The sequence below is a fragment of the Zeus faber genome (assembly GCF_960531495.2).
Source record: "Zeus faber genome assembly, chromosome: 7".
Classification (NCBI taxonomy): domain Eukaryota; kingdom Metazoa; phylum Chordata; class Actinopteri; order Zeiformes; family Zeidae; genus Zeus; species Zeus faber.
In genome coordinates this window covers 12,212,320-12,234,708 of record NC_137203.1, presented here as the reverse complement: position 1 = coordinate 12,234,708, position 22,389 = coordinate 12,212,320, and the positions used below count along the sequence as shown (strand labels likewise).

The window sequence follows — 22,389 nt, the reverse complement described above, 5'->3', positions numbered from 1 at the left end:
ATACACACACACACACACACACACACACACACACACACACACACACACACACACACACACACACACACACACACACACACACACACACACACACACACACACACACACACACACACACACACTAAATAGGTAAATGGACAGATGGTTTGGAATGACCCATGTAGTCCCTCAAACTATATCACATCACTCAAATAAGGCGCACTCCAAAAGTCCCAGAAAACTAAAATGGAAGTAAATTACATTAAATGAGGCCATTACTGACCAGTCATTGTGTTTGTTGGCCTTAACGATGTTCGATGGCAACACAATCCGCTGTTTGAACAAATTCAAGTTTGAAAAGCCTCTTCAGCTCGGAGCTGCACTTCCCTGCTGTTCCTTGGGAAAGTAGGCCATGTGTAAACACCAACTTTCTATTTTAAAGTGCTTGTCTATAAAGCACACAGTGAGTTTCTGTTGTCCCAAAGCTCCGCTATAATCACAAAGTATTCCAGTGGCTTCAGTACTAACTGGTCCAAAATGCGTCATATACGGTGAGTTTGAAAACTATGAATCTTTTACCAAATAGTGTGATTGCATCCATGATTTTTTTTTTTTTTTTTTATGTTGCCTGGATGACTTTTAGGATTTAGCTTTAACATTGTGAGGGCCTAGCAGGTCTAGAGTCTGGCTTGAACTTAATTCATGGGTACAACATATAAATTACAAAGACAAAAGCCTAATTAGCATGCATATTTCCCTGACTGGCCTAAAACTTACCCTTATTCTGTGGGGAACCACATTAAGACTCCTGTACGCCATAATAGCTCCATATTTCCTGAAGTTCCCCACGGGGATCAATAAAGTGAATCTTATATTACTCTCAGTTTTGGAAGAATTTGAACAAGAACATAAATACAGCATATTTGTATGTTATGTTCATATAAGCACGGACAGATCTATGGACATCTTAAATGTTTTGTCCTCACTCACTTCATGAAAGCAGCAAGCGGCATGAGAATACAGAATGTCGGTGTGAACCACCTACCTCAACTATGGTGGTGCTGGCTGCCTTGCACATAGGCTGGTTGAAGTTCCTGGCTGTTTTCCTAAAGCAGAGGCGATGTCAAATTAAAAAACAGTGAGTGGGGTTCTGAGGCAAATAAACATTAAGAAGGGGTGGGAATATGGGGGAAACCAATGAGGATTAATAAGGCCTGCCATTCTCAGTTTTTTAGAAAATGTTGTTAGAAAGCTTCATAAATTGGGGTCTGTGATTTTTAGGAATTGAAATACTGCCATCTTCTGGACAAACAAGGAACTGCAGCAACAAAATTCTCCAGTAATGCATGGACGATGCGCTTTCCTTGACATGGTATTTCAAGGACAAACACCAGCACTTACTACAAATGTAAAGCCTTACCTCTAAAATTATAAAAGTGAATATAAAATAAATAATCACATTTATTTACATGAAAACCTAAAACTAAGGACAGTTGAAAATATTCTGAAGGTTCAGGGTTCACACTTTTTACATGACATTTGAATATATATATTTATTAAAACCCATTGAAATTTCACGTAAAAAGTGTGAAAATGGAATAAAATAAATATGCACAAAAATTAACCTGGTACAGTCCTAATACAACTGCTAGTAATGGCTCAATACATATATTAATTTCAAGCCACCTGTTTTGCCTACCAAGTCAACTATTATTGCAATCTCTATAGAATGTCAAGGGAAAAAACTATACCCACTATCTGCACTACCCTGTGGCCCACACTGGTCTTTTGACATCAGCAGCTTGTTGTGCAAACACAGCCATGTGAAGTCAATGTCCTGGAAGGTGAAACATGTACCGTTTTCACACCAAAATAACCTGTTTTTTTAAACCCAGGTAAACCTGCAAAAAATAGCCGAATGACACACTTCCCATTGCCAGGAGTTGTCACCTTCGACATCACGAACACGTCGGAAAAAGGGAGTGTCATGGTGCCAGTGTGATTAGGGAAAAACAGTCGAGGAGACAGCAACTTAAACAAACAACGACATGAAACTGTAAAACTTGGGGAAAAAAAGTATTTTGAGACGTTCAAAAGAATCAGATCCTTCATGAACGACCCAACACCACAGTAGTAGCAGGGGGCCGGGACCGGCTTGGGGCGATGCTGGAGTGGCTCGGAGCCAGGCTGGGAGTGCGGAGGTTCTCCGCCCTGCTCTCCACGGGGCGATTCCCACACTCAAAACATTTCATGGTCCCCCATGCGGAAAAAAAAGTCAATAAATTCTTATTTTGGATTCTAAATATATGAAATGATCAAATGATACACAGATATTCCTGTCTATTTATGCGCCAATGACGGAACTCCAATGTGGGTCGCATTGCGCCGTTAAAAGGGCCAAAATTAGCGTGTCCACCTGGATGTCCTGTTCACATCAGAGTCCATCAGAAGTGGAACCGATTAAAACCTGTGTCTATCGAAGGATCATTACAGCCGGAACTTAAACCGGGGATTTTCCTTTCCCACTGGTGACAAATGCCTGGATGTTAGCGGGAGTTACTGGGTTTTTGGTGCAGTTGGAAAGGGGTAATGGAGAAATTATATTCACAGATTATTGGTCACTATGGGTTTTTCAATGGCGATGCCGATATTTACAGAGCAGGGCGGCCGATGGCACGATAAACTGTATAAAGCAGATATCATGTCGTTATTTTGTTTTGCTCTTTACATCTGATAAAATACCATGATTTGATAATAATGACAAATGTGACACAACATTGCTGAACTTAAATAAACATTTATCGAACACTAATGTTATTGTCTGCATTGTCTCTGTTTGCATAAGATGATCTGCACTGTCTGCAGCACACTTATTATAAATTAAAAAAAATGTAACTGAATCAATGTCCACAGGTAATCAAAAAAACAAGACTTATGAACGAAAAAATAAATGATAAATATGTGACAGGACGGAACGAACAGTCCCTTAACGTGGCTGTGTTCAAAAATGAGTTTCATACAAGGAGGAAACACGCCAGAAACCAGCTGCTAGCGACATGTCGACAGTGCGGAAAATGAGTATCGAAACCGTTTCAAATATTCAGAATCTATCTGTATAGAAAGAGCTAGATTTTTGACAACACTAGTCCACAGACATTTGTTTATCGGCCTCGTGAACGCAGGCATCGGCATCTTTCCAACCGATGAGTATAGCCTCTCTCTCAGGTATGCGTTTGTGTAATGTTTGCGGTGGTTATTGATGGTTTCAAGTAGCTGTTTTGGTGTAATATTAATTTGAGCCGGTTTTAACCTCTGTAATCAGAAATCTTTTAAGCCACACCAAAAAAGGTGAGGCCCAAAGGCACAAATGAGGTATAATCTACTTTGAATGGCTACCTGAAGACAATGTTCCCGGCCTTATCCGCCTTCCACGCCTTGATCAGAGCAAAGTCTCCAGTGATGGCCTTCTCCATGATGTAACTCCTGCCGTTAAACTCCCGCACCTGAGCAACACAGAGGAATGGATCATTTTGTTTTGACCCTGATTTTATCTGAGGAAAAACGGCTTAGCAAACATCAACTATTCAATTATTGGGAAACTGCGACAAGTAATGCACACGACAACAACAATATTGAACAGGATGTCAGCACTGAATTGAGGAGATGGAAAAATCATGTCAACATTTACATTTCAAATTATGATGCACCAATGTATTGTAAAGAGTATTCAATCCAACGCTCCATGAAACAATGACATTCAAGACGAGCGTGAACCTAAAAGCATGTTTGGTGGATTTTCTTAAGACAAGATGGGCCAGTTTTGACGACTGCATTGTTACGTTCACGCCTGCACATGAGCCAAACTACTTCCACACTGTAAATGTTGTTTAATGTCATTTGACTCAAATACTCAAGTACAAATAAACTGGACAAAAGTACAGACATGCAGCTCATGTCTTACATAGTTGGTTGTGCCATATTTAGAATTGCAGACTCTGACAGCTTGATAAGTCTCCATAATAACATTTCCAGTTAAAGCAAAACATCCTTATTTATTATTAAAATGGGATTGGCGTTCTCACCTCTCTCTTCTCACTGGCGATGGCTATGGTTCCATCTTTGTTGTATTTGATGGGGGACCCTCCTTCCTGGATGAGCGTTCCATATCCTGTGGCTGTGAAGAAGGCCGGGACGCCGGCGCCCCCCGCCCTGATCCTCTCTGCCAGCGTACCCTGGAGGGCAACACAGGTTAAATGGTTAGGGTGGGTTAACCAGAAGCTTTAAGAAATAAAGAGTATAGAATAGAGTGGAGTTGTTACTTTTGTTTAGGTTCCATTTGTTTTGTGCATCTGTGTTTGTGTGTGTGTGTGTGTGTGCGTGTGTGTGGGGATGGTAGCTCAGGCGGTAGAGCTACCATCTCAGCGGTAGAGCTGGTGGTCTAGTCATCTAAAGGTTGCTGGTTCGATCCCAGGCTCCTCCTGCTAGCATGTTGTAGTGTCCTTGTGCAAGACACTTAGCCCCTAATTGCTCCTGATGGCTGCGTCCATCGTTGTTTGAACAATTGTAAGTCGCTTTGGATAAAAGCGTCTGCTAAATGACTAAATGTAATGTAATGTGTGTGTGTGTGTGTGTGTGCGCGCGCCTGTGTGTGTTCTCCAACCAACCTGGGGTGTGAGTTCAACTTCGAGCTCGCCAGACAAATACTGTCTCTCAAACTCTGCATTTTCCCCAACATACGAGGAAATCATTCTCTTGATTTGCTTGGTCTGCAGGAGCAGACCCAGGCCAAAGTTATCCACTCTGGAGTTAGAAAGAGAGAGAGGCATAATAATAATACTTATTTGTACAACCTTTGTTTTTACGTCCCACCTTTCATACATGACATGTTACTCAAAGCGCTTCATATTAACAGAAGGTCATCAGATAGTGACAATAAAAACAAAGCAAAATGCATTTACACAGTACGATAATTAAATAATTAGATGTAAATTTAAAAACAGGGTAAGGATAAGCGTCCCCCAGCAAATTATTTTCTTATTTCAATGGATTTCAAATGCACAAAAAAAAAAAAAAAAATCCATGTGCTAACCTTTCTTAACGGCATTGTCTTTTTTCCTAATTACTGTTTCTTTCTCATCCACTTCCATATATTGTGAATCTATTAAATCAGGTGCCCCAAGCCAAATGGTTTTCATACAGAAATGATGGAGAACAGTTAACTACTTTACATATTTATATATGATTTGTTCTAAAAAGAGGTAGACGCTGTAGGCGATTATAGGGCGTTACCCGGCAGGTTAGACTTTCCCCCCATCACCTTATTTAACCCCCTCAACCTTTATGAGTTTTTACTTATCCATTCTTTTCCACGTGCATTCCCTTGAAAGACACCACTGAACCATCTCAAACGTTCAGTATTCAAGGTTTAAGCGCAACAAAGCAAACTGATTGGTTCGCCATGACCCACTTTGCCAAAACAGGCGAAGCAGACCAAGTGGGAGCGTGCTCTGCCGAAGGGCCCGACGCTACGTGAGAAGAGTGTTTCTCTTTGTTAAGACCCAAACAAAGTTGGGGAACTGTGTAAAGGCCGAAGATGGTTGCAAAGCACCAACAAAAGGCTTGCTCAAGTTTAAATTTCTAACCTCTTACAGTTAAGTGCGGCAATGACGGCATCATCTCATGTCAGTTATTAAGCCGAGGAGGCCGACGTGGCGGAATAAAACAAAATATGAATATGTCGACCTCTTCCATCAGAACAATTTCTTTTGAATAAGCAACAGAATATGTTGAATCTCCTTGTCTTATCACACAATCTGTTCTGCCTTTTCCCCCCTTTTTTCCTTCAAGCTATTGTGGCACGCCCAAAAACAACTGCAAATGAAACTATTCAACATCTAGTGCAGCCAACACACCTGTCTGGCATGAACTAAATGATAAAACAGGATATAAAATAGTTTGCCTGTTACCTACTAATATGTACACTGGAGAGAAAGTTGTAGTTTTAGTACTTAACTGACCATAGTTTTGTGGAAGATGAGGTCTGGTGTTAAGTTGCGCCCATTATTAAATATTGGGTTTTTTTCTCAAGCAGTTTTGTCATCGGCAGCACTGTCCTTCACTTTACTCCCAGGTCGACCGGACGTCACGGCCAAGTGCTCTCGAAACACTTGACACAAAACTCTGATAAGCAGCCTCTATCGCTCTCGACATACAAACACACACCGAAGGAAGCCTATGGAAAAAATATGTCACGTGCATAAGTCAAGTCGGACTAATAATTGGGTTCTCGGGGATGATTTTCTGTGTTCGGAGTAGAATCAAAACTTTTAAAATGCCACATGAAACCGATGGACTCAGGTGTCTATTCTGAGCTGTTTTCAACTTTTATATTATTTTGGTGTATTATTCATTAGCGTAACACTTCCGAACAAATGGCTGATAGCTGAGCGTAGAGTAAAATGGCGGAACACAAAATGACCCACTACTCTTTCTATTGTCATGTTTGAAATTATTATTTCTTTCAAAAACATGAGATACTACATTGTTACGCTAATGTAGGGGTGCATTACTGTATGACTACACCTGGACGCGTTACAGTAATACATTTTTTGAAAAGAAAAGCACAGAAAAATACACAGAAATAATATCATAGTTAAAAACAACTAAGTGGGCCATACAGTAGGCTTTGTGTACTTTAATATTTTAATGAGTTATTTCATATTCCCTGAGAATACGTGCATCAATTCATTCTCACGGCTTTGTGAGAATGACTCGGCGGGTTGTTCGGGGGAAACGCAGCTTGGCGCTTCTTTTAGGAGCTCAGTGTGAGCTGCCCTTGTGCGCAGCGGGGTCCTTCTCATGTTACATTATATAAAAAGCATTCTGTGTCTGAGAGGTGGAAAGTGAGAATCCTGAAGAAAGGAACCAAACAGCAACGAGAACCCTTGTTTCACACAATACCCGGCCTAATTTCAATAAGTGCAGCGTGAAAATAGTCAATACCACAGCTTCTACAATATGTTATAATATAAAAACATAATGTTGTTACCACCGGAGAGAGAAATACCAAAACTAGTAAAAAGTAGTCTGGGATACCTGACGGTGTGAATAGATACTGGTCTCAAGAGCAAGATTGCCGCTGCTCCTAAGCAGGTTGCTTTTTAAACCACAGAGTAAGAAGTGTGAGTGTCATCTAAGATGTTGGATCAATGACCTGACACCAGAGCGAGGTGCAGGCGTAAATTAACTTGTTCTCAAGATGCAGTAAATGAGCCGTCAGCTCAAGGAGACACTGAAATGAGAGTGAGGAAGAGGGAGGGAGGGCAGGCTCTAAAATTAAACATTACATAACTATATCTTCCCCTATATCTTCTTATTCAGAGCGCCAGAGACACATGGCACTCAAAACTGGAACAGGCAGCGGAAACACTGAGCAGATGTTGAGTTTTTAGCACAGTTGTAGACAAAAATGGTCAACGTTGCAATTTTTTCCAAAAGAATGCACAGGAGAGAGGTGTGGGAGTGGGATTAATGGCTATATCGCATATTTTCGCAAAAGATGTGCTACCTAATACTAAATCTAGGGTGTTAAATCTTTCAATGTCATTTCTGTTTAATTGATGATTTACAATGATACGATAAGTCCCTGGAAAGTGAATTCAGTGATTTGTTTCTAAAGACATACATGTCAGGAAAGACGTGGCTGAAAACATGTGCAAAGACTGAACCATGTAGTATTGAATTGTGGAGTTAAACCATTAAACCGTTTCTCACCATTTTCTCGAATCAGACACAGGCTGGCCCTACTTTTCATAGCCCCTCCACTCATACTATATACCTGTATATACCCGAGGCAGAAACATATCGTGACTATACACTCGGAACAAAAAGAACCGTCCCGTTGGTTTGACTGTTTGGGGTTTGGTTACGTAAGTATTAACTGCATGCTAGCAGGGCGCAGAGCCCGATCCTGGCCTGAGGAGCATTTTTTTGTGGCGTGACAAACTCAGAACACATTTATTCTTGCTTCACAGGGACGTTAAGTTCTGTATCAAAAACAAAACTCCTGCACTATTAAATGTCAAATAAAGAAGTGCGGCGACCCAACACCTTTGTCAGTTTCAACTTATTTTTGAGAAAATCCAATAGGATTTCGACCTCATTATTTTCAGTCATGACAGCAGCTTGATGAAACAGGTGATCTGCAGTTCTCTTCTCTGTGGATCATGAAATCAACCTTTACTCCTTGGAGGGAAGGCAAATAATACTTGAGGGGATGAACACAAGCCTGTCAAGTCACTTTTTGACTGTAGAACAGGTGAAAAAAAATAAACTGAACCAAGGTTTTTAATATTGGTTTAACCTCTCTTGCAAAATGTGACCCACCGCAGAAAAACCCGCCATTTCCCGCCAGGAGCAGCTAAATCAGTTGAAAAAAAAAATTCTTAAAGGAAAATGAGATTTTTCCAGATTAATGTTCCTTTGGACAAGACACTGAATAGCGCTGAACAACGCCGATCGATCGTTTCTGCGTTTCGGCGACCGTCCGGGTGAAGATCATTCCTCCATATTCCATGTGATGTGAAGTCACAATGTGAAACCGTTTTGATAGAGTTCAACCTTTTAAATCGTACTACTTTTACACACAGACAGAGACATCGTTGTGGGGGGGGGTGTGTCACTGACGTCACTTCCTTAAACAAGACGAGGATCCGCTTTCACTTGTCTGTGAAAACTCTGTGTTGTTATTGATTACGAGAAGCGGGTGGAGGAAGATCTAAATCATATTGCGAACCTTAATCTGAGCAGTGCGATAGATCCTAGTCAGTTTAAGCAGCACGTACTGGACTTCATTTTCCGCGACGATAGTCAATTCTCCGCCAGCGACGCTGAATCTGATATTATCCCGGACTTGGAGAACATTTCAAACAGCGGATTTCAACCTGAATGTGATGATGAAACTGAATATTTTCAAGAACCATGGGAGGAGACGAACGATATGCCCGTTGTTGTTACAACGGAAGAAGTTGATGACGTGATGAAATCCGTTGAGGTTGGTGATTTAAAAAATAAAATAATTCCACTTTTATGAAACATGTTTATTCTTACTGTTAAATAAAAGCTTTTTTAAAAACAAAACTAGTTGTGTGTTGTTGACGTTGTTCAACGTTCCCTCAAAACACAAGGACAAAGCAGTGATTGGCCCATTCAGCATTATGTTAATTAGCCATGTGGCTTTGGCTACCCCATTTGCATTCTGGGAGCTGGCTGAATGAAGCAAGTCTGGGCGAAACTTTCAAGGTGATTATCTCAGAAACATGAGCAGAGGTTTTTTTGTTTCTCCTCCAGCGCAGGCCGGTCTTTTTATTTTAGATTATTTTTGTTTATTTCCTACATGTATGAAACAACATTTTCAAAACACATCTGAGTTAAGAGACCCGTGTCCTGTTCCATTCCAAAAAGACCTGTGTATCTCCACTGTCGGGACAGTGGACCTTGTGAACTAAACCCTAATACCTGATCTTTTGACTGAATATGAAGACCTTTGTTGGGTTTTGGTAGAAACGACTGCAATTGATGCGCAAATGTTCCCGAGTAAATTACGGGATCCTCATTTCATTTGGGAAGCTCAAAAACCAAACAAAGTAAAGAAAACGCACAGAGTGCTGAAAGATTTGGGTCCTGTTCATTTAAAGGTGCAGGTAGGTAATTGGAGTTAATATGGTATATACTAATATGTCCTAACGTTTGTCTAAAAAAAAAAAAATCTTCTTATTAATTTTTCCATAACATCTGAATCTGTCATGTTGCCAAAACATTCCAGGAACCATGGTGTTTGGCACATCTAGATGGAGACTACATTTTGAGTGATTAGGGGATGAGCCAAACTCAACTTTACGGCAACCCCAACTATAAACCTTGGTTTCTACAGGTGTGGAGGCAATATCCAAATCCGGGTCACATGTCAACGTTATATGAAACAATGTCTTTTACATAAACATAGATATTATACATTTTGAAATAGGTTAGAAAAAGAAATTATAAATGACCCAAACACAACAATTTAAATTTTACAATGAGTCTGTTAATGGACAGTAATTCTATCTCAATATTGTCTGATGTAGGGACAAACAACAATACAGGGAACTAAACTAAAATGAAAAGAAGAACCATAATTGGTGAATTACAAAAAATAATCATGCCATCTCTAAAATCATCCATTTGTTCTGTAAATCACTTCTACTAATAGTGTTCAGCTACATTCCCAGATCCGAATTCAGTTAAAAACATAAATACCATAGACTACAAACAAGTGCCCCATCTCCCCCCAGTAGCAACATTAACAGAGAGAATGGAGCGGCACAAATATCTCCAATCTTGAAAAACAAACTGACCTTTGGAACAAACCGTCATCGAGCATGTGCCAAATTTGGGTCAGAGCTGTTTTTACTTAAACTCAGGAGTCTGAATGTGAATCAATCAGTTATCAGTGCATTTTAAACCCGCCTCAGTGAGTTTGATTAAGCTTCAGTTTCATGCTTGGGGCCGCACTCTCAACTCCATCAGTGGGATGAAGCTGGAGACATCGACATTGCAGAGCAGTAAAATATTGCATAATATGGATCTCGCCACACATCCCCTAACTCAGCATTTTGAAACTCTGCAAATCTGGGTGAAAGTTGAGGTCTTTACACTTTTAAACGAAAGAGGTTTTGTGCAAACGTGTGCAAGGTTGCTAAATGACAGCACAAGGAGCCAAGAGGACAATCTGGATACTGCCTTAGAAGTTCCCTTAATTGTCAAAGGCAAATTAAATCCTTTCCAGACTGAAGTTGTTGTGATTAAAACATATTTTGTCTTTTGTCTAGATGAAGGGTGGTGTTTGAAAACCCTATACAAAACATCAAACACCCCACATGGGATAGGTTTGATCAAAACCTAATTAAAATAAAATCACTAACATCTAAGCTTCCACCCAACGCAAGCACAATCTTATCCACACTCTTGAACACACACTTGTGCACAAACTTACCCAGCGTTGTTACTAACTGCTGTCAGACCCTTTACCCCGGCCTTCAATAAACTGTTGATCAGGTTTTCGGGGATGCCGCAAAGCCCGAAACCTGATTTAGGACAGAGAAATAATCGTACAAAGTTCATCTAAGAGTTAAAATTGTATAAATTACGGCAAAGAGGATCAGACATTTAAAATGGTATTATTATTTACCTTTCTTCTTACAGGTAATGTACATTGCACACATACTTAAAAGTCTAGCAGTATAGAATAAGGGCGCATGCGCACGAATAAACCTCTTGAATCTTGAATCTGTACGGCTTCAAGGGCTGCATCCAAAACAGTGTTGAGGTGATAATATACAGTGTAGTTTCAATATTTTGTTCAATAAATTGTAAAATGATGTTGTTATATTCAGCTCAGTCATGTTACAGGGTATTCTTAATAAGGAGGTCCCTGTTAATTATATGTGGGGGAAAAGTTGTTCTTTTTTGTTGTTCCCATGTTCAGTATTTGTAAATTCAAACAACACGAAGTGTTAGAAAAATATATTTTTATAATGAATTTGTAAATTAATTTACAAATAAATTTCAATTGAGAATTGGGAAGCCAAACCCAGACAAAACGCTCATCATGGTCCTCGTAGTTGTCTCACCTCCAACCAGAATTGTGGATCCGTCGGGAATGTCTTTGACTGCTTCGGCAGGATCTGTGTAGAATTTGGAGTTTCTCTGTGTGGACGTGGAAAAGTAACAACCACAGATCTGTGGAATGCAAACAAAAACAGATATATTTTTAAAGTTTATGCATGAACAAAAAGGTAAGCCTAACCCTAACCTAGCGACCTTCACTGAACACACAGACATAGAATGTGTTTAGGAAACAGAGCCGGCGGCTGAGGGGGAATGAGTACATTGATAGTGTTCATAGAGCGGATCCAGTTAGTACGGCACAGAAAAGGAAAGACAAGCAAACCTAGTGACCAAATCCCACAACAAAGCAGACGGATTTGGGATCAGTCCACTGTGAACACTGTGCACGTCACTGAGCCACTTGGCAGATTCAGCAAGAACCTACGTTGTTATCTTAAACTATTAAAATAAAACTGTTATAGTAAGAATAAGTCCAGGGAAAATATTTAAATTGATGCTGTCTTACATATTTTACTATAGCTGCAATTTCCCTGTATACTTCCTTCCCCTCGCGTTTACCTTTTAGCAGAAATAAAACATAAAATATACATTTTATTTATGATCTTTTAACATTATTATTATTATTAGAATATGGAGAGCCGGATGAGGACCTTATGAGTTCTTGACGGTTTTTCTCAACGTTGATACTTCACCAAAACTATTAAAAACAACTTGCAGGTCGGCTTCCCACATTAGTGAGATATAGGTAAGAATAGTGTGCGGAGTTGTGCGGGACTGTGCGGCTTCCCTTAGATCCTCTTTAAAGAAAAGTAGGTCGTAGGTCGTAGGTCAACCCCATGGTCCTTTTCTTCATTTCCCTCCCGGATTGTCATTTAATGTTAATACTATACGCAGATCTAAAACCAATATAATACCACAGAGCTGTTAAGATGTTTAGACAAAATGAACCAAGAAAAGGTATGAAGTAAAAACGAATTAAATTTGGATACTAAGCATCTAAACGTATCTATTTATTTATTTTTTACATTAAGGAGGATGATGGGAATAATGATTTGTTAATACTATTCATTATTTCCACAACCGTATTAATAGTAGTCGAACCCTTACATGTGCTAAACCTGACCGGGCGTCTGAAGCGCTTACCGAGCTTTCGTTTTCGGGGGTAAACAGGTGCAATGGAAACATCCTCTCACACTGCGCCGGTGAGGGCGGCGTGCGGGACGCTCGTCGCCCTGACGGGCGTCCCGTCACAGCGCCGCGTCGCGTCTCTGACCTCCAGCCCCTCACGGTCCTCCGCTCACTGACCCCTGAAAGCCCAACTGCCGCGGGGTCACTCCAATGACAGCGTTCGGGCTTTAGTGCAAAAACGTGCCACTGCTAACTAACCAAGCACGGTTAACCAGGAAATATATTGGGCGGGACGCCGCCGTGAACCGAACGCGCCCGTCGGCTTCTGCGTTCATCGTTTTGCTAGCGTCCTCCCCGGGACGCGGGAGGGGTGGAGTACTGACCTTGCCGGGCGCGCCGGGGGCGCAGCGGGCTCTCGCCCCGCGCGCGGCGGACAGCGTTTTGAAGAGCACGCCCTCCGCTCCGGACAAGGCTTTCAGGGCCGCCATGTTTCACGCCAGGCAGCGGTGGGGACGGTAGCAGCTCGGCGGGCGGGCGGGCGGGCGGGCGACGGCGTCGGGCGGTTAAAGGACGACGACAGCGCGACGCTCCACTGCGGCGCACCTACGCTGGGCGTTGGAGGGGCGGGGCCAGTGCTGCGTTCCCCGGCACTCGGAGGCTCGGAATCGAATCGCAGTCGTCCCCCGACCCGGCTTTCCATTTGCCTCCGCTTCTCCCAAAACACGGCAGCATACAGTGTGTGTTTATTTAACACGTCCGTGCAACTGAAACGGGGATTTGGAGGGGCGCTAAAACAACAGATTCGCGTCGAGCGACGTGTTTTCGAGTCAAACCCAATACAAAGGAAACCTTGTCTGCCGGTGAACTTCTGAAATAAAAGCAATCGAGTTCGGGTGTTTAAAGTTCAAAACGCCCGACTGGAGAGGTGGGTCTTGAGCCTCTTTTTTTTTTTTTTTTTTTTTAATACATATATTTTTAATCTACTTTCTTGTTACTTTGAAATTCTGACCGACATTCGGAATTGCGACTTAAACGACCGCGCGTCTGCGCTCTCCCGAGCAGGTTGGGTTTTCACGAGTTTCAATCAGCGGAACGCAGCGCTGGCGGCGGTCGTTAAGCTTTTAACCGTTTCGCCGCCGCCGAGTTGGGGAAAAAGAAAAGTGTTTCTCAGAGTGTTGCCCGAGGTACGATCCGCGGAATGTCAGACGTGACGTATAATTCCGCCTTGTATAAGTTACGATGTGTTATTATGACGTGTGGGCGTTCAAGGCAGAACAACGGCAGAAATCAACAAATGTCCAGCAAGGTGAATAATGCTGCGTTTGCGTCGCATGCGGGAGGCGGGAACTACCGAGCGTCCAAACGCGGATCGTTCGCCGGCAGGATCCGCGTCCGACGGCCCAAGAGGCATGGTGTGAGAGAAGGTTCACGCCAAATTAAATTCAGGTAGCATTTAATACGCGGCGCTGTGATGGAAACGAACAGAAACAAATGTAAAATAGCATGCGTGCACAAAATCATATCCTTTTGCATTGAAAGGAGAACTCCAGTATTATTATTATCATTATTATTATGTTTTCATTGAACGACCATTCGGACTTAGAACCAGCTCTTCGACCAGTCGGTATTGTGTGTGTGTGTGTGTGTGTGTGTGTGTGTGTGTGTGTGTGTGTGTGTGTGTGTGTGTGTGTGTGTGTGTGTGTGTGTGTGTGTGTGTGTGGTGCAGCAGAGCATGTGTGTACAGTGTTCAACTGAATACCATGGTTGTTGGACGGTTGTTTAATTCACAGATGACATCATTTTGCATTGATGCAGATGAGATCGAACGTAACTAAATGCATACACATACAGCTTGTATATATTCCAAAACGGATCAACAGGTTAATTTGTGTCCAGGTGAATAAGTATTACTGTATACACCTTTTTTTTTATATTCTATGGAATATTCCATCTATATACTGTATATGTATGCCCACAGCAAATACTTGCAACTTTACTTCCACTTTCCCTGCCATAGCCATTTAATTGAACCTGTGCATATAGCACGTTTTGTATATTCTATATATTTCGCTTTTGTTCATCTGTTTGTTTTTATTCTGCTGAGCCTTTCATTCCAACCGAAAACGTCACTGGCGAAGTGAACACGTTCTGATTCTCACTCTGACGTGAACGCAGCATAATCCCGGGATCACGTGACGCACATTTTCAGTCATGGCTGACGAGTGCAGGCGACACGGCTTCGAGCTGGAGCGGAGGATATTCGAGTTGGACGTCAAGTGCGCCAGCCTGCGGACGGAGAAGCAAGGTATCGGCCCCAAGTTGTAGGGCCCAGAGGCGGAACCGCAATAAAAAATAAATAAAACGAGCGCTTAGTCATCGAGACGCGTGCAGTTTAAGGTGACTAGCTAGCGGGCTAACCCTGATGTAGCCTAGCTCGATGCTAACCACAACAACAGCTGGTTTCCCTCTGTAGCGGAAAGCCGAGTGTGGAGCGTGGTAATGTTGTTAATGAGGGGGCATTGCTTCCATAGAAACTTTCGGGGTAAACAACTCGCCCCCTGCTACGTGTTCATAGTTTAGAATTCGGTGTGGTAGCCGTAGCCGTAGCCACACGATGCGGCGCAGTCCGTTATTTAACGGTCAATAGAATTCCTCCTCTGACGTGAGTTACCGAGCACAGGTCCGTGGAGGACTCCGCTTTGCTCATTTTGTGTTTATTCATATTTGTGGTGGTGGTGGTGGTGGTGGTGGTGTTTTCATATCGAGGTCTGAAAATGGCATCAGACGTTCGAACTACTCAGAAAAAAACTAACGTCGTTATAATAGAAATACTTTATTACACCAGTTCAGTGGTTCAACATTTCTAAATTGAAAATTAGCAATTAAATAAAAAAGATATATAAAATATTTTTTTTTTCGTGGCGTAGGGTAGTAAAGTAATGACAGCAGCATGTTTTTCTGGCAGTGTATTAACAGTTTTTGTTTGTATTTTTATTGTTTTTCTCCTTGGCATTTTTTCGGCCGAAGGTGTCTGGCACACAGCAACCGCCGAAACCCACAGACATCAATGAAGTGTCTTTGGAATCAGGGCAGTTCATACATTTTGGGGTCTAAGTTTGATTCACGTCGATCTATCTCTGGAGCAGGAATTGGTGAGAAACCGTTGCCAATCTACCGGTAGTAGCCGAACGTTGGCAGTGCACGGCGGGCTGCGGTGGTGGAGCCGGCTGTGGTGGTGGAGCGGGGCGCTTTGTGACTTTATTTAATTTGTTATATATCTGCAGGTTGTGGCTGTAGGGGGGGCTTTCACATGGGGTGCGGTGCACTGCAGTCTAGACTCCATTGGTGTGTATTTGTTGCTTCGTGCAGGATCTGCGCCGGGTTGAGACTAGAGGGAGCCGATGCTGCGTTCCGTGGGAACACGGAAAATTGTAACTCGTGTTGGTAGGAAGTAGTGCTGGACCAGAAATTATATCTCAGTATTTTTAGGCTGAATGGCGATACACAATATATATCTCGGTATTTTCACGGAAGTGGGTCAAATGTTAAGTTCTAAGTTAAAGCCACATGTCACAAGCACTTTTATTCATACATACTGTGATCAAATGTAATGCAAAGACAGTGTTTCCTTCCCTGTTCGAAAATATACAGCTGCACAATATATCGATTTCATGTAAATTAAATTATAAAACATAAATAACCTATATTAAATTAAGATAGGCCTATCTCTGAAAATGCTCTTCAGTTGTTTTCAACAACAATAACAAACTGGTTGAAATAGAGTCTACAAATAGAATCTCACCCATCTTACTTTTTTCCCCTCTTGAAACCCTTTTTGTAATTTAACGTGTCTAGGTATGTTTTTGTGTCTTAAATTGCTGAACCACCTCTTTATAAAAACAATATATATATATATATATATGAATAAAATATAGTCAAATTACAGGTGTTCCTCTCCTACTTAACAAAATACACAGCTCTGCAAATAACAATAAAAATGTAAACAGAACAAAAACAACAACAGGCCAACTTGCTCTAATAAAGTAGTTAAGTTTTCTACCTCGATAAAGATAATTTAGCAATGTCTCGGATGACCATTAGTGCTTTTTTTCAGATATTTACACACAAGAAATACTTTTAAAACAATTATTAATGTGGATGTTACGGTTGCCACATCTACGGTGTTACATTACTTGCCCACCGTTATTGCTTTTTTGACAAATAGAAATAAACCCCTTTCGTAAATTTTCATTTATCTTGGAAAAAAGCTAATTTGTAAAATACTAAACGTGTTATCAATAATTAGTCGGGCGCTGAAGGTGTCTGATTCGTGTGCGCTCAGCAGTCGCGTTTGGCTTATCAGAGGACGAGGGAGAGAAGGCTCTCGACCTTAGATCTAGATCGTGGCCTAGGTCTAGATTGGGGCCTGTCTCCCCCCCGTCTGTAATCTCCATGCGTAAATACCGCCCCTGCATAACGTGGACACTCTGCCCCCACCCCAGACCGACGGAGCCTATGAACCCTTGTGAACGGTGTTCAATGTAAACTTTGAAAATCGTGATGCATTTCAGAGATCCCAGAAAACTAATCTGTACCTTACACGACTAAACTGCACCCTGTGTATTGCTGCCTGCAGCTATATTTATTATTATTATTATCATTATTATTGTATCAAAATTCACTGCATTACTCCTACAGTTTTCGAGGCACATACACACCTAATACACCAAAATGACCAGCTCGATACCGCCTGGTATGTAATGGAAGGTTTTTTGGTTGGTCTGTGTAATATTCCACTTTTTGTGACTACATTTTGCCCACCACGTATCCTATTGGAAGATCATGGATCACATCATGGAAGCATGTAAACATATTAGGGTGAATCCATACACGCATACATGCCCACACACACACAAGGCCAGCCAGCTCACTTTTACAATTTCACCAGAAGTCGTCTGGTTAGTATTATGAAAGTGACTGTATGTGCAGCGAGGAATAGAGTGAAGTCAAGCTTTAGTATAGTTTTGTTTAGTTTATTTAGTTACGCAAGAATATTTATAAGCTTAAATAAAAGCCCAAGGTGAAAACACTGTTTGTTCGACAGTGTTTGGCACGCCCCAGGTCGGCCTCAGGTTTGTCACTGGTAACATGTTGACACAGTGTTCGTTTATTTCTTTCCCCACAGATGATGACTATTTACAGAATGCGTCTGCCATACTCGACAAGTTGAAAAGCTTTTACAGACAAGGAGGAGAGAGTAGCAGCCTCCCCAAGCTGCTCCAAGATTACACACAGGTATGTGAATGATCGCTGATCAGTCATTTATCAGCCTTACTGTGTTGTGTATGTTAGCTTATAGTTATGTTTCTTAATTGTAGGCTCAGCATTGAGCAATTAAAGATTGGTATTCAGTAAATGTAAGCAGAATTGAAACATTGAGTCAATGTAAACAGGAAGTGTGTGTGTGTGTGTGTGTGTGTGTGTACTGTTATGACTTCATTTTTCCATTGTTGTCTATTGCTTAAATTGAAGGCACATAGTTATATTCTTTATAAATGACTAATTGTCTCTTTGCTTGGACGCTTGCTTTGCTTTCATGTAAAACAACCATGTGTTCAATGAATTTGTAGAATAAGATCTGTCTTTTGCCTTTTACCAACTTGTAGCTTATTAGGCACAAGGGATATTTACGAATTGTTTAATTTGTGCTTTGGGATGGTCAAGAACAGCTTGTGACTTTTTTTGCAGGATTTTCCATTTGGCCCAATTAATGATTGTGTTGAGAGTTTGAGCAGATGTTATGTTGCTGTTTCCAGGGTTTCACTGCTGAGAAACACAAACAGGCTGATTCACATAGTCGTTTTTTTTCCCCCCTCAGCAGTGGGATGTTAAAACAGTAAGCACCCCTGTTTTTTTTTTGTAAGGGGAATGAGAGTGCATATTTCTGGATTGGCACTATCTAGGAATGTGTTGTAAACTCATTTTCTGGCATGAATTGCAATTTTGGTAAATCTGAAACGGTTCTGTCTCGCTGTGTTTGCCTGCGCAGGTGATCCTAGACATCACATTTTATGAGGAGAACAAGCTGGTGGACCAGGAGTTTCCTGAGGACAGTTCACCGTTCAAAATCCAGCAACTGCTGCAGGACCTCACAGAGCCAGAGGTGCTGGCAGGGAGACTGGCACCCGCACAAGAGGTGTGTGTGTGTGTGTGTGTGTGTGTGTGTGTGTGTGTGTGTGTGTGTGTGTGTGTGTGTGTGTGTGTGTGTGTGTGTGTGTGATTATGCCGCATTGCTTGCCGTGTGCTCATCCTCTCTGTGCCAAACAAACCAGTCAACAAGACGTGGAGCTGAAAGATGACGCCAGAGAGTTGAGATGTTTCTGTGCGTCGTTCGTCAGGATGTTTGTGATTTTCTTGTCGGTGTATTCATCCGTCCCTCTGTTGGCAAAGTCATTTTATTTAATTGTTGCATAAAGCGGTGTGTGCGCTGTTTAAAGCGCTCCCGCGTCGTCATAAGTGGGCCGAAGATGATAACGCACGCTGAGGCTGCCTTTCCATTCTGTACAGACGCTCTTCTGAGTCCTCAAAGTCATTTTGTGGCAGGACATGGAATGACATCTTTACCCAATATCTCACACACTTGTTCCCCAAACAGGTGCAGTCTGTGCTGGGCCTGGAGCTTTTAGAATGCCTTTACTGGAGACGTGGAGCTCTGCTCTACATGTACTGCCACACCCTCCACCAACGTAAACAGTGGATCAAGAAGAACAAGGACACATTTCTCAAGGTATGAACACACTACGGATGCCTCCGTGTGGAAACTGGAGTCATTGGTACGAGTACCATCTTTTGGGAATATCAGGATTTTAAATTGAATTTACTTACTGCTTGTTATTATTTGCTGCTATGAGTCACGGTTGGTATGAGATTCTTTGTTTTTCTTCCCCCTCTCAGTGCATTCAGGAAGGAGTGCGGTATTTGATGCGGATGCTGCAGGTGAGGAACTCTGTGAAGCTCAATGACGGGGTGGTGCTCCACGACACGGCGACGGCCAACTTCCTCTCTGAAGGTAGGAACTGTTCACCGGTGAAATATAATACGGTGTATTTCTCGGCGACGCCGTGTAGTCATTTATTTTCTTTGAGCGTCGTTCAGACTCGGCCCTTGTGCGACCACGTCGTTCTTACCACCCCCCTGTGTTTGTCCAGGTATCTTCTCCGACACCCACCTGCTGACCATGATGTACATCGGGGAGATGTGCTTCTGGGCGGTCAAGTATGAGGACTGCAGCGTTGACACAATGGATCGCAAAGAAGACCGGCTGCAGTTTCGGGACATTGGAACGCAGATCCTGAATAAATACGTGCTGGCCTGCGAGGGCCCTCTGCAGGGCCAGGGCTGGAACACGGAGAACGCCAAGGAAATCCTTAGTATTTTACAGTAGATCGAGCTGCTTCTGAATTGAAGTTGCCCCCCGGCAGCGATCCAAGACCAGTCCACGCGTGTAGTTCACCTCCAAACTAAACCCCGAACCCGCCGGGCGGGGTCTAGTGAGGGGGGTGGTGTCTTGGATTCATGTTTAAAGGCAACCTCATTTTATGCCAAACGGCTCTGGCCAAAGGAAAAGTATTAAGAGGCTGGAGAGTTTCAGGGGTGTGGTGTAAATTTGGCAGCGGAAGGGGAGGAAGCAAATTTAATATTTTTCTCCCTGTCCCTCTGAGAAGCACTTATCTTCCAGATTCCATACAGGTCAGGGCTCTCGTTCTGCTCTGAGAATGTGGTAAAGTAACATTAATATTAAAAGACTATTAAGAAAATAACATTTTTTAAAGATTGTTTAAGGTTAAATGATAATACATTTGGGAATGAGACATTGCACAGCAACTTTTTATTTATTTTTATTGTTTTCTTTTTTTTTTTTTTTTTTTGCCTTTTTTGTTAAGCTTTTGTTAATATATTTTTAATTAATTGCATATATATTACAAAAGGTAAGGAGACAAACACAAAAAGATGTTGATTGAATTATTCTTGAACGTTTTCAAGTGTGTACAGTTTGTTCTAAATATCAGCTTTGTAATGCGTCACTTGTTTCTTCCCATCTATTGCAAGTTAATTTTTTTTTTTTTTTCTGACACTCAAATAACTTTGATAGTATGCCTATAACAAAAGAATCTGTGTTAATGTTTCTTTTGAGGAAAAAAATATTTCATTTTCTGTTTTTTATGCCCTCAATGAAAATAAATACGCGCGTTGAGTTTAACAAAAACATGTCCGATAAACTTATTTCTCCAGAGCACATGTTTTTGGGCCGTACGCACTAGTTTGCTTTCGAACTACATTACCCACGACGCACTGTGCCAACATCTGCGCGACAAACCACGCTGATTGTTTCATGAAACCCTTTCCCACGCGGAATCTGTGTCATTGATTTAAAAAAATATCCGGCGAAGGCAGAGGGCAGTCATTCCCACGTCGGCCTCCTTTACGGAAAAGTTCCGTATGGTCTGTTCCCCCATAGATGACTGTTCCAGATACAGGACGTAATGCTCGCGTGAGAGGTGTTTGATATCACGCCAGACGAGGCAACGGGATCGTTTTTTTCGACCAGCGCTTCCCCTCCCGGCCTCACGGACTCTTCCCTGTGCTGACCGACCGAGAGGGTACAGAGCCCCCGTCCCTGGACGCAATAACCCCAACCAATGTTATTAAATCAGCGTGATAATTCACAACCTGTCCTGCGCACCCTGCCTCCGGAGAAGCAACGTTCTCCACCCGTTCTCCCCCCGTTCTCCCTCTCCCTGTCGGCTCGCTCCCTCCAGCACCCAAGCCAAGCGCTTGTGCCCGATGTCCCTGCACCGCACCCCTAACGGTAAAAGACACATTTCGGGTCTGAGGCATTTTTTTTAGAGGAAAAATAATACAATTTAAGAATATAAAGACCTGTCTGTGTAGAGACTGGACGTGTTTCAGTTTCTCCTCTTTGAGGCCGAGCTCCGCGTTTCAGATCGGTCTCGCTTTTTTCCCCAGAATGATTTCTATCTATCTTCCCGAAAACAAATTTTAAAATATTTGTTCGGCATACATATTCGTAAAAGCACACTATTTGTGCTTTATTTGGATTCGGCTCCACCCCTGCTACACTTCCGTTTCCAGTCGTACCGACATTTTCCCCCGAAATGATACAACTTGAACGACTTTTGCAGAATATCGACATCCGCATCTTTTCCCCGCATGACGCCAACACCAAACATTGCCAGTGGATTTATGGCTTCCAGTGAAAGTGGGAAAGGGGCTACACTTTGTTCTAATCTCAACTTCTTGATTTCTTAATCATTTTAATTCTCATACCAAAGTGGAAACAGAATTTAGGCAAATCTCTTGTTATATGTTTAAAGAGATATTACATCAATATATTATATTCATTATTTGGGTGATGGCTGGACGACTGGGTCAGATATACATAAATAAATATATATATATTTCTTATACACATGTTTTGTACACATATAAAACAAATGACCCAGTTTGTCAACAGAATCAATGATGAGAAATCACTACGGTGAAAATGTTGAGTCCAAACCCTGACTACCTCTTACTATTTGAGCAAGAGGTGGA

The 22,389-nt window shown here is 42.0% G+C and overlaps 2 protein-coding genes across 2 annotated transcripts in view; one reads left to right on the top strand and one right to left on the bottom strand.

Annotated features, from left to right (window-relative positions):
• oxct1a (3-oxoacid CoA transferase 1a) overlaps window positions 1-13,329 on the bottom strand; it is a 51,308-nt gene extending 37,979 nt beyond the window's left edge. Inside the window, exons 1-7 of the mRNA XM_080004454.1 lie at window positions 13,158-13,329; window positions 11,649-11,757; window positions 11,012-11,102; window positions 4,644-4,779; window positions 4,062-4,211; window positions 3,376-3,482; window positions 1,025-1,085 (exon numbers count right to left, since the gene is read on the bottom strand). Of these exons, the coding sequence (XP_079860580.1) occupies window positions 1,025-1,085; window positions 3,376-3,482; window positions 4,062-4,211; window positions 4,644-4,779; window positions 11,012-11,102; window positions 11,649-11,757; window positions 13,158-13,262 (759 nt within the window). The 5' untranslated portion in view covers window positions 13,263-13,329. The remainder of the gene's footprint in view (window positions 1-1,024; window positions 1,086-3,375; window positions 3,483-4,061; window positions 4,212-4,643; window positions 4,780-11,011; window positions 11,103-11,648; window positions 11,758-13,157) is intronic.
• A 1,656-nt stretch (window positions 13,330-14,985) lies between these two features.
• On the top strand, window positions 14,986-21,023 carry rimoc1 (rab7a interacting mon1-ccz1 complex subunit 1; the record flags this gene model as incomplete). Its single annotated transcript, XM_080003452.1, has 6 exons — window positions 14,986-15,079; window positions 17,960-18,069; window positions 18,824-18,970; window positions 19,430-19,561; window positions 19,729-19,843; window positions 19,983-21,023. The coding sequence occupies 6 exons, from the start codon at window positions 14,986-14,988 to the stop codon at window positions 20,216-20,218; spliced, it is 834 nt and encodes a 277-aa protein (XP_079859578.1). The 3' UTR covers window positions 20,219-21,023.
• Window positions 21,024-22,389: the final 1,366 nt, after the last annotated feature.